The sequence below is a fragment of the Pseudophryne corroboree genome, chromosome 11 (genome assembly GCF_028390025.1).
Source record: "Pseudophryne corroboree isolate aPseCor3 chromosome 11, aPseCor3.hap2, whole genome shotgun sequence".
In the NCBI taxonomy this organism is placed as follows: Eukaryota; Metazoa; Chordata; class Amphibia; order Anura; family Myobatrachidae; genus Pseudophryne; species Pseudophryne corroboree.
In genome coordinates, this window is record NC_086454.1 from 14,652,160 (window position 1) to 14,664,493 (window position 12,334).

The following is a 12,334-nucleotide window of genomic DNA, read 5'->3' on the forward strand; positions in this document are numbered from 1 at the left end:
GCCGCTGAGCCCACTCTCATGTAGCTCTGCCCCCCGCCATGGCGTCGGAGCTACTGCTGAACAGTTATACTGGCCATGTCTCTCTTCCTATGTGTGTAACCTCACATAAATGCTTGGTACAACTACATTAGCCATCTCACGCAGGGGCTCTAGCGGGTCTCCCCCAGGAGGGACCCGTACGCCTCACCCGCGCTTCAGCCACACATTAAACTGGGGTCCCCGGTGTATACTCACCACCGTTGATCACCTTCAAGAAGCGTTAGTGGTGTGCAACACGCTGCGGCTGAGACAGCCAAGACGCCATGCCCCGCTGAACAAACAGCCCCTCAGGACGGTGGTCCTGCAGCGGGGAATCAGCTCTGCCCCTCAAGAGGCCGGTGACTGCCCCACCCCCCACGGTGCAGGTATGCTGTTGCCCAAACAGAATACCGAAATAAATAAAACTTTTAAAAGAAATTGAAGAAAATCTCTTGCAGCTTGCAGAGTGGGCATCCTCTCCTGAGGGCACTGTTTTCTAAACTGAGCTGTGGGAGGAGGCATAGAGGGGAGGAGCCAGCACACCCAGTTGAAGAAATTTAAAGTGCACTGGCTCCTTTGGACCTGTTTATACCCCATCATACTAATCTGTTCCCCAATATCCCTTATGGATGCTAGAGAAAATCTCTTACATGCGCATCTCGGATACCGTGATAATTACAGGACCACCCACTGTGATTGGATGAGGTGCTCATGGGGGAGGAGCTCTGACATCTGTAGCAGTTAAAAAAAAAAAAACTTTCCCTTTTCTCAAACATACAAGAGAATAAAACAATTTCACTCCAAATTTAATTGTTAGTTTTGGACGAAAACTCAACTCAAAAGTCATTCGGATTTATCCACACAACCTTCATTAATATTTATATCTAATTACTGTACAGTCCACACATATCCTCACATACATGCAATTCTTTTTCTTCACTTTCCCATCCTCCTGACCCCAGCCAACATCACTGTGTGACCAGATCATAATTACACCCCACCAAGAACCTCTGCAATCTGATGGACTATTATGCAATAGATAGCACCTATCCTTGTGTGCTATTTCTACCTGTTTCCCTATCGATTGTAAGCTTGAGAGCAGGGCCCTCCTACCTCTATGACTGTCTGTTATTACCCAGTTTGTTCTATTACTGTTGTTCCAATTGTAAAGCGCAACGGAATATGCTGCGCTATATAAGAAACTGTTAATAATAATAATAATAATAATTTGTCTAGGAACTTGCCTTTGTGGTTTACGTAAGAGTAACTCTATTGTAGATGTAAAGATTGTCAGAAATCATTCCCTCTATGACAACAGTTAAACACCTTACTGACTAATATCCTAATTATTTACAATGGGTTATACCATATACCATAGTCTTGTACATTCCCTAATAAATACATTCCGTATCTCACATATTTATACAGTTAGAGTATTCTGTTGTCTTCCTCCCAGCCTTACTATGAGCAATTCATTTTTTTTTAAAGAGAAATCACCCTTTAAGTGTCACTGCAAAACTGGAAGACAATCTGTGATTTCCACCATATCTGAGCTGGTTACATTAACACCTAAACCAGGCCCAGACGTTGTTATTACAGCATGATACGACAGACCGTAACGCTCTGGGGAAATGAGAAAGATCCTGAGGACGCGAGAGTCAAATAATGGTGACTTTATTGAATCGTTGACGCACCACGTCGGCAATGGTCTCATCATAGAAACTAAAATAAAACCCTAAAAGAATATATTTAATGTATAGATCTGAAATGTACAAATACAATAAAATAAATAAAATGTAGGTCCCAGGAAAGCAATGAACAGTGTGACGTCAGCACATGAGCATACAGTGTTAGCGGGGGGCTTTTATCTACTTTTTGGGGCATTTATTTTAATGTTTAGGGATTATTTTTTTGTCTCCCCTTGCAGATGTATGGCTCCCGACACTATCACTAAGCACCAGTGGCTGGGACCTGTACATAGACAACACCTGAGGGTGGAAGAGATCACTGGTCTGCATTTAGGAGATTTCTTATTGCAGGAACCCTGTCCGGGCAACAGGTGACCCTCCCACAGGTTGCACAGTGCAGAATCCTATTATTTCCACAATGCTATCACCGGATGGTTGGAAAGTATGTAAATAGGATATCAACATTAACGATTAACTCTGTTCCAGTGATCATAAAAGGGAACTATGAGGCAATTTGTGGGGCGAGCATGATTTTGTACTGGGCGAGCCATGCTGGAAGGTCAGGAAGAGTACAAAGTGACCCCACCGATTCCCTATACATTGAAGAAGGTATATGACAACTAATTAGATTTCCTTTGCAATCCGCTCGGTATCGCCCTTCCCTCCGCTGTCCATGAGGCAGATATGCCTGGGCGCCAAACGCACAGTACACCACACAGCAGCCATTTTGAAACACAAAATACAAAGTGCTAAAAAAAAATACAAGTTTGCATTTTCAAATAAATATAATTAATAATTCTGTCTTCACTCTCTCCGCTGTACCGTCCCGGACTCGCAACATCCGCGACATATGAACAATAAAAAATAACTTTTCAAGTTTTGCATAGGAAGCAGCAGAAATTTCTGCAAAAGAGGGGTAAGTGTGGACTGTCAGCCCAAACCCCATTCCAGTCACTGCGTGCCAGCCTTGCCCTGTTGCGACGTGGCTACCGGTACCAGGGCCGGGGGGAGGTACCGTTTGAATAATATCCTTAAAAAAATAGACCCTATTTGAAACTAGCAAAGTACAGTACCGCTTCTCTCCATTCCTTTTGATCAGTTGCTTTTTGCGTTGCATTTCGACATCTTGCCGGGTGTAGAAGAATAACTTCCCATACACTGCAACATGGTCCCGAAGACCACTGGGCCAACTTGATGCTTTGAATCTGTTGGCGGCCTCTTACATCCCGTCCTAGGGATCTATATCTCTGTTATTGCTCAGAGAGTTATGTCCGTTCTCCCTGTGGGGCTGTCAGTCAGCTGGGTGACGGGCAGTTGCGTTCTAATCTCCCGGGCGGGGAACCAGTCAGCAGCTCTGTAGGACTGTCTGCAATGTTTGGCTCGCTGCTGAACTGTCGCTGGGTAAAGCTGGGCTGGAGCAGCAGACACTGGTCCGAAAGCTCGGCTTCCTCGGATCTTGGGTGCATGATGGAGGTCATGGCCAGATACTGGATGTCCGTGTGTACGTTGGCCACGGTGTGTCTCCTGATGCTGCCGCACCTTTCCAGGTAAGCCTCTCCTTCCTGCTCCGTGAGCGGAGACAAGGAGCGCTCTACGGCAAGCGAGCCGCCAACGTGTGATGCGTAGTTGAGCGAGTCTGACCTTATGTGGCATTTCGGGAACCGATGTTCTAGAGAGAAAGAAGACGGAAAGGTTGGGAGACAGATCTAACAGCAATAAACTTTATACAATTCCAGTACCAAAAGCAAAACAACCCGAGGAACACGACAGTGAGACAAGGCGTCCCATAGATTCTGTTCTACCCAAGGGAGGATATCGCAGCTAATTGGATTGTCCCCCTAGTGTAAATATACTTAATCTTTACTAAAACTTCACTTGTGCAACAAAGAATTAATCCCCGGAGGGACTCGCTGCCTGCGGTCGCCAACCACTTCTCTAATGTCAAGTTCCAGACTGTACACTCGTATTATACATTGTTACTCTACCAGAGGGTCAGTTGATAGTTGGTAGAGGAGCAACATGAATGAACATGGGTGCTTGGTTTGTTCCTATAGAAGTTACACCAAGATCTGCCCTCCTGCCAATCAAATTTAGTGGTCGGGTTACTATCTGCCTGTCTGTCTGTCTGTCTCTCTATCTATCTATCTAATCTATCTAGGCCCAGACACTGTAGTATTTGTTATCTGCAGGTTATGTCCTCTCTAATGGTTGGCCAAGTCTTTATGGTGGCAGGCCACACCCCTTATAGTTGCTGGCCACACCCCTTATAGTTGCTGGCCACACCCTTCATAATGGCAGGCCACGCTGCTTAAATGTGGTCCCCTAAAACTGCAATCCCAATGGGCCCTTCATGCTCCAGTCCGATACTGGTTCTACCTAGAGAGGGGTTGTGGTTAATACAACTGTATTATTATTTCCTGTTACTGTAAGACACCAGTTGTAAGGGCAGGGACTGTAGTACCTCTATTGGCCTATAGATGACACTGTTGCCATAGTTCGTGTGTTGATTTTTTAAGCTACAAAGTAATAAAAAATTTTTTTCTTTTTTCACCCGTATTCTATTGCAGTCTTCAATTATACATTTACATTCCAAAAATAGAAATATTAGAACACCCCCCCCCCACAAGAATTTTTTTTTTAATATAACGAGAACAGGTTCCCTATTTGATAATGTTTTGAGTGTTCGTAGATCAAGGGGTTAATCCAGTTAGTTGCGAATCAGCCCCGATTTGCACAAAATTGCTCGGACCTCTATGGGGTGGCGAGCAGTTTTGTGCGGCCCCTGCCGCGATGATATCGCAGCTAATTGGATTGTCCCCCTAGTGTAAATATACTTAATCTTTACTAAAACTTCACTTGTGCAACAAAAAATTAATTAATTCAAACTGTGACTGGGTCTGTTCTGGCCGCTGGTTCGGAGGTCTCGCTGGTCTCTGTCTCCCATATTAGTGGTAACACATCTCCACTCCTCCATAAATGATGTATTGCTTTTCCTCAATAATCGGGTAATAATAAGATTTTACTCACCGGTAAATCTATTTCTCGTAGTCCGTAGTGGATGCTGGGAACTCCGAAAGGACCATGGGGAATAGCGGCTCCGCAGGAGTCTGGGCACAACTAAAAGAAAGCTTTAGGACTACCTGGTGTGCACTGGCTCCTCCCTCTATGCCCCTCCTCCAGACCTCAGTTAGGATACCGTGCCCGGAAGAGCTGACACAATAAGGAAGGATTTTGAATCCCGGGTAAGACTCATACCAGCCACACCAATCACACCGTATAACTCGTGATACTACACCCAGTTAACAGTATGAAATATAACTGAGCCTCACTAACAGATGGCTCATAACAATAACCCTTAGTGAACAATAACTACGTACAATTATTGCAGACAATCCGCACTTGGGACGGGCGCCCAGCATCCACTACGGACTACGAGAAATAGATTTACCGGTGAGTAAAATCTTATTTTCTCTAACGTCCTAGTGGATGCTGGGAACTCCGAAAGGACCATGGGGATTATACCAAAGCTCCCAAACAGGCGGGAGAGTGCGGATGACTCTGCAGCACCGAATGAGAGAACTCAAGGTCCTCCTCAGCCAGGGTATCAAATTTGTAGAATTTAGCAAACGTGTTTGCCCCTGACCAAGTTGCAGCTCGGCAAAGTTGTAAAGCCGAGACCCCTCGGGCAGCCGCCCAAGATGAGCCCACCTTCCTTGTAGAAAGGGCTTTAACTGATTTAGGATGCGGCAGTCCAGCCGCAGAATGCGCCAGCTGAATTGTGCTACAAATCCAGCGAGCAATAGTCTGCTTAGAAGCAGGAGCACCCAGTTTGTTGGGTGCATACAGGATAAATAGCGAGTCAGTTTTCCTGACTCCAGCCGTCCTGGAAACATAAATTTTCAAGGCCCTGACTACGTCCAGCAACTTGGAATCCTCCAAGTCGCTAGTAGCCGCAGGCACTACAATAGGTTGGTTCAAGTGAAAAGCTGATACCACCTTAGGGAGAAACTGGGGACGAGTCCTCAATTCTGCCCTATCCATATGGAAAATCAGATAAGGGCTTTTAAATGACAAAGCCGCCAATTCTGATACACGCCTGGCCAAAGCCAAGGCCAATAACATGACCACTTTCCACGTGAGATATTTTAGATCCACGGTCTTTAGTGGCTCAAACCAATGTGATTTTAGGAATTTCAACACCACGTTGAGATCCCAGGGTGCCACTGGAGGCACAAAAGGGGGCTGAATATGCAGCACTCCTTTTACAAATGTCTGAACTTCAGGTAGTGAAGCTAGTTCTTTTTGGAAGAAAATCGACAGAGCCGATATCTGCACCTTAATGGAGCCTAATTTTAGGCCCATAGTCACTCCTGCCTGTAGGAAGTGCAGAAATCGACCCAGCTGAAATTCCTCTGTTGGGGCATTATTGGCCTCACACCAAGCAACATATTTCCGCCATATGCGGTGATAATGCTTTACAGTTACATCTTTCCAGGCTTTAATCAGCGTAGGAATGACATCCTCCGGAATGCCCTTTTCCTTTAGGATCCGGTGTTCAACCGCCATGCCGTCAAACGCAGCCGCGGTAAGTCTTGGAACAGACAGGGCCCCTGCTGCAGCAGGTCCTGTCTGAGCGGCAGAGGCCATGGGTCCTCTGAGATCATCTCTTGAAGTTCCGGGTACCACGCTCTTCTTGGCCAATCCGGAACCACGAGTATTGTCCTTACTCCTCGTTTTCTTATTATTCTCAGTACCTTTGGTATGAGAGGCAGAGGAGGGAACACATAAACCGACTGGTACACCCACGGTGTCACTAGAGCGTCCACCGCTATCGCCTGAGGGTCCCTTGACCTGGCGCAATATCTCTCTAGTTTTTTGTTTAGGCGGGACGCCATCATGTCCACCTGTGGTTTTTCCCACTGGTTTACAATCATATGAAAGACTTCTGGATGAAGTCCCCACTCTCCCGGGTGGAGGTCGTGCCTGCTGAGGAAGTCTGCTTCCCAGTTGTCCACTCCCGGAATGAACACTGCTGACAGTGCTAGTACGTGATTTTCCGCCCATCGGAGAATCCTTGTGGCTTCTGCCATTGCCATCCTGCTTCTTGTGCCGCCCTGTCGGTTTACATGGGCGACCGCCGTGATGTTGTCTGACTGGATCAGTACCGGCTGGTGTAGAAGCAGGGGTTTTGCCTGACTTAGGGCATTGTAAATGGCCCTCAGTTCTAGAATATTTATGTGTAGGGAAGTCTCCTGACTCGACCATAGTCCTTGGAAGTTTCTTCCCTGTGTGACTGCCCCCCAGCCTCGAAGGCTGGCATCCGTGGTCACCAGGACCCAGTCCTGTATGCCGAATCTGCGGCCCTCTAGAAGATGAGCACTCTGCAGCCACCACAGCAGAGACACCCTGGTTCTTGGAGACAGGGTTATTAGCCGATGCATCTGAAGATGCGATCCGGACCATTGGTCCAACAGGTCCTACTGAAAGATTCTGGCATGGAACCTGCCGAAAGGAATTGCTTCGTAAGAAGCCACCATCTTTCCCAGGACTCGCGTGCAGTGATGCACCGACACCTGTTTTGGTTTCAGGAGGTTTCTGACTAGAGACGACAGCTCCCTGGCTTTTTCCTCTGGGAGAAACACTTTTTTCTGGACTGTGTCCAGAATCATTCCCAGGAACAGTAGACGTGTCGTCGGAACCAGTTGTGACTTTGGAATATTTAGAATCCAACCGTGCTGGTGTAGCACCTCCTGAGATAGTGCTACTCCCACCAACAACTGCTCCTTGGACCTCGCCTTTATTAGGAGATCGTCCAAGTATGGGATAATTTAAACTCCCTTTTTTCGAAGGAGTATCATCATTTCCGCCATTACCTTGGTAAACACCCTCGGTGCCGTGGACAGACCAAACGGCAGCGTCTGGAATTGGTAATGGCAATCTTGTACCACAAATCTGAGGTACTCTTGGTGAGGATGGTAAATGGGGACATGCAGGTAAGCATCCTTGATGTCCAGGGATACCATGTAATCCCCCTCGTCTAGACTTGCAATAACCGCCCTGAGCGATTCCATCTTGAACTTGAATTTTTTTATGTATGTGTTCAAGGATTTAAAATTTAAAATGGGTCTCACCGAACCGTCCGGTTTCGGTACCACAAACAGTGTGGAATAGTAACCCCGCCCTTGTTGAAGTAGGGGCACCTTGACTATCACGCGCTGGGAATACAGCTTGTGAATTGCCTCTAGCACAGCCTCCCTGTCCGAGGGAGTTGCTGGCAAGGCTGATTTGAGGAAACGGCGGGGGGGAGACGCCTCGAATTCCAGCTTGTACCCCTGAGATACTACTTGAAAGATCCAGGGATCCACCTGTGAGCGAGCCCACTGATCGCTGAAATTTTGGAGGCGGCCCCCCACCGTACCTGGCTCCGCCTGTGGAGCCCCACCGTCATGCGGCGGACTTGGAAGAAGCGGGGGAGGACTTTTGCTCCTGGGAACTAGCTGTTTGTTGCAGCCTTTTTCCCCTACCTCTGCCTCTGGACAGAAAGGACCCGCCTTTTCCTCGCCTGTTTTTCTGGGTCCGAAAGGACTGTACCTGATAAAACGGCGCTTTTTTAGGCTGTGAGGGAACATGGGGTAAAAATGCTGACTTCCCAGCTGTCGCTGTGGAAACGAGGTCCGAGAGACCATCCCCGAATAACTCCTCACCCTTATAAGGCAAAACTTCCATGTGCCTTTTGGAATCTGCATCCCCTGTCCACTGCCGGGTCCATAAGCCTCTCCTAGCAGAAATGGACAATGCACTTATTTTAGATGCCAGCCGGCAGATCTCCCTCTGTGCATCTCTCATGTATAAGACTGAGTCTTTTATATGCTCTATGGTTAGCAGAATAGTGTCCCTGTCAAGGGTGTCAATATTTTCTGACAGGGAATCTGACCACGCAGCGGCAGCACTGCACATCCATGCTGACGCAATAGCTGGCCTAAGTATAATGCCTGTGTGTGTATATATAGACTTCAGGATCGCCTCCTGTTTTCTATCCGCAGGCTCCTTCAGGGCGGCCGTATCCGGAGACGGAAGTGCCACCTTTTTGGACAAACGTGTGAGCGCTTTATCCACCCTAGGAGGTGTTTCCCAACGTGCCCTATCCTCTGGCGGGAAAGGGAACGCCATTAGTAATTTTTTTGAGATTATCAATCTTTTATCAGGGAAAGCCCACGCTTCTTCACACACTTCATTTAATTCTTCAGATGGGGGAAAAACTACGGGTAGTTTTTTCTCCCCAAACATAATACCCTTTTTTGTGGTACCTGGGTTTAAATCTGAACTGTGTAACACCTCTTTCATTGCCTCAATCATGCAGCGAATGGCCTTAGTGGACATTAGATTAGACTCATCGTCGTCGACACTGGTATCAGTATCCGTGTCGACATCTGGTTCTGGCATCTGAGGTAGCGGGCGTTTTAGAGCCCCTGATGGCCTTTGAGACACCTGGGCAGGCACAAGCTGAGAAGCCGGCTGTCCCGCATTTGGCATGTCGTCAAATTTTTTGTGTAAGGAGTCGACACTTGCACGTAATTCCTTCCATAAAACCATCCACTCAGGTGTCTGCCCCGCAGGGGGTGACATCACTTCTACAGGCATCTGCTCCGCCTCCACATAATTTTCCTCCTCAAACATGTCGACACAGCCGTACCGACACACCGCACACACACCGGGAATGCTCTAAACAGAGGACAGGACCCCACAGAAGCCCTTTGGGGAGACAGAGAGAGAGTATGCCAGCACACACCAGAGCGCTATATACTGCAGGGACTAACTGAATTATGTCCCCTATAGCTGCTATAATATTTACTGCGCCTAAATTTAGTGCCCCCCCTCTCTTTTTTACCCTTTTTCTGTAGTGTAGACTGCAGGGGAGAGCCAGGGAGCTTCCTTCCAGCGGAACTGTGAGGGAAAAATGGCGCCAGTGTGCTGAGGGGGATAGCTCCGCCCCTTTTTCGCGGACTATTCTCCCGCTTTTTTAAGGATTCTGGCAGGGGTAATTATCACATATATAGCCTCTGGGGCTATATATTGTGATTGTTTTGCCAGCCAAGGTGTTTTTATTGCTGCTCAGGGCGCCCCCCCCCCCCAGCGCCCTGCACCCTCAGTGACCGGAGTGTGAAGTGTGTATGAGAAGCAATGGCGCACAGCTGCAGTGCTGTGCGCTACCTTGGAGAAGACAGAAGTCTTCATGCCGCCGATTTTCCGGACTTTTTCTGGCTCTGTAAGGGGGACGGCGGCGCGGCTCCGGGACCGAACACCAAGGCCAGTTCCATGCGGTCGATCCCTCTGGAGCTAATGGTGTCCAGTAGCCTAAGAAGCCCAAGCTAGCTGCAAGCAGGTAGGTTCGCTTCTTCTCCCCTTAGTCCCTCGCTGCAGTGAGCCTGTTGCCAGCAGGTCTCACTGTAAAATAAAAAACCTAAAATATACTTTCTTCTAAGAGCTCAGGAGAGCCCCTAGTGTGCATCCAGCTCGAGCCGGGCACAGAAATCTAACTGAGGCTTGGAGGAGGGTCATAGTGGGAGGAGCCAGTGCACACCAGGTAGTCTAAAAGCTTTCTTTTAGTTGTGCCCAGTCTCCTGCAGAGCCGCTATTCCCCATGGTCCTTTCAGAGTTCCCAGCATCCACTAGGACGTTAGAGAAAGAAATTATTTTATTGCACATGTGAGTGTAATGAAAGATTTGCAGCTAATTGGATTCGACAGAAAGTGGAGAAGTTGTCCATAGCAACAAATGTAATTTATCTAGCAATGCTTCCGAAATAACGGTTACAAGCAGATTGGGGATGGTGAGTGTTTTCACCATCGATAGGAGGCCACCAATGATCCCCGATGGTGAATGCCGGCCCTGCTCTGCAAATGCCGCTGGTGTAGCGCATGTACAACTACCACAGAGCTATGCTAGATGTGACATTGGGACTGAGATAAGCACAGGCTCTCTGGTGTAGTGTATGGACGGCTATCACAGAGCTACGCTAGACTTGACATTGGGACTGAGATGAGCACAGGCTCTCTGGTGTAGTGTATGGACGGCTATCACAGAGCTACGCTAGATGTGACATTGGGACTGAGATAAGCTCAGACTCACTGGTGTAGTGTATGGACGGCTATCACAGAGCTATGCTAGATGTGACATTGGGACTGAGATGAGCACAGGCTCTCTGGTGTAGTGTATGGACGGCTATCACAGAGCTATGCTAGACTTGACATTGGGACTGAGATAAGCTCAGACTTGCTTTGACACTGAATGCTAACTCTGAAATGTTGAACTTTTCAACCCAGCATTTAGCCCCTGGGATATATGTCAAGGCACTGAAAATCAGAAGACATTCCTGGGTAATGCCTCCTGACGCTGAGGGTTTTCATACACTCTTCAAGCTCACACAGGAGTGAACGAGGGGAGGAGGTGACACCAGAGGAGCGACAGACTCACAGCTCTGTCTCTCTGGATTTCTGTAGCCATCCTGGTTCTCTGAAGATCTTCACATCAGATCATCTTCTACAGACAGCTAGGAGATGATCGGTGTCTCTTTCTTGACATCTGAGTGGCAGGATTCCTTTGCAGTGAGGCAGCTGCCTCCTTCACTTGTGAGCACAAGTAGCCCAAAGCATCAGCTCTAGGGGGGTCTTGTAGGACTTGGGGCCCACACTCTGCTTATCATGGGGGGGGGGGGCTGCTGTCTCTGCTCCAAGTTACTCTGCTCCATGCTTAATTTATAGACACTTCTAGTGGATGTAAAGCAACTTACTTCATTAATCTGAAGAGATTGTATTTGCCTTTTCGTATAAAGCAGGCCTGGCCAACCTGTGGCTCTCCAGCTGTTGTGAAAAATACAAGTCCCAGCATGCCCTTCTACACTTTTGCTATTAGGAAATGCTAAAACTGTGGCAGAGCATGCTGGGATTTGTAGTTTCACAACAGCTGGAGAGCCACAGGTTGGCCAGGCCTGGTATAAAGACTGATCACTTTTCTATTGATGACCAACAATGGTGAATAACAATCGATGATTGATAGCTTTGCTGGAAATGGTGAAGGTCTAATGGGTATGGGGCATTTAGCTCTGCCTTGGCCCACCACTGTCATAGGTCTCCATTAGGGATATCCATGGATAGCTCAAACCATCAGTGGATTCCTGCCATTGTGAAAAGTACCATTGGTGCCCCCCCATGGAGACCACTGATAGTGAATTAGATAGCCATCCCTAATCATTAATCATTTCTACTGCCTGCATTAAGCGTGCCCATTAAAGTGGCATCTAATAGTTGTATGTGACTAGCAATCAGTTAGATAGCGCCCTCTACAGCACAAACTGTCCCAACTCACTTTCAGACGTCTCCCAAACTATTGGTGTTAGAAGTGGTGTTTATACTATTGTATGGCTCCAAAACCTAATTGTTACAATAAAGAGATATTTCCCTTTATCAGTGTCATTTAGAAGTCATAGCCCGGCCTTGGGTTTACTTTTTTCACCATAGTCAATAAAAATGTTCATGAAACCTATTCTTATTAGACTTGACTCTGAATTCTATCAAAATAACCATTGTAAGCTAGGAGTACTGTATGGCACATGGAGGTCCTGTCTCCTT

At 47.5% G+C, this 12,334-nt stretch overlaps 1 protein-coding gene across 2 annotated transcripts in view; it reads right to left on the minus strand.

The window, feature by feature from the left end:
• Nucleotides 1-1,676: 1,676 nt before the first annotated feature.
• Nucleotides 1,677-12,334, minus strand: part of PRR5L (proline rich 5 like) — a 95,323-nt gene continuing 84,665 nt past the window's right edge. For both annotated transcript variants that reach the window (XM_063946287.1, XM_063946288.1), the window contains exon 9: nucleotides 1,677-3,375. In XM_063946287.1, coding sequence (XP_063802357.1) covers nucleotides 3,002-3,375 — 374 coding nt within the window. In that variant the 3' untranslated portion in view covers nucleotides 1,677-3,001. The remainder of the gene's footprint in view (nucleotides 3,376-12,334) is intronic.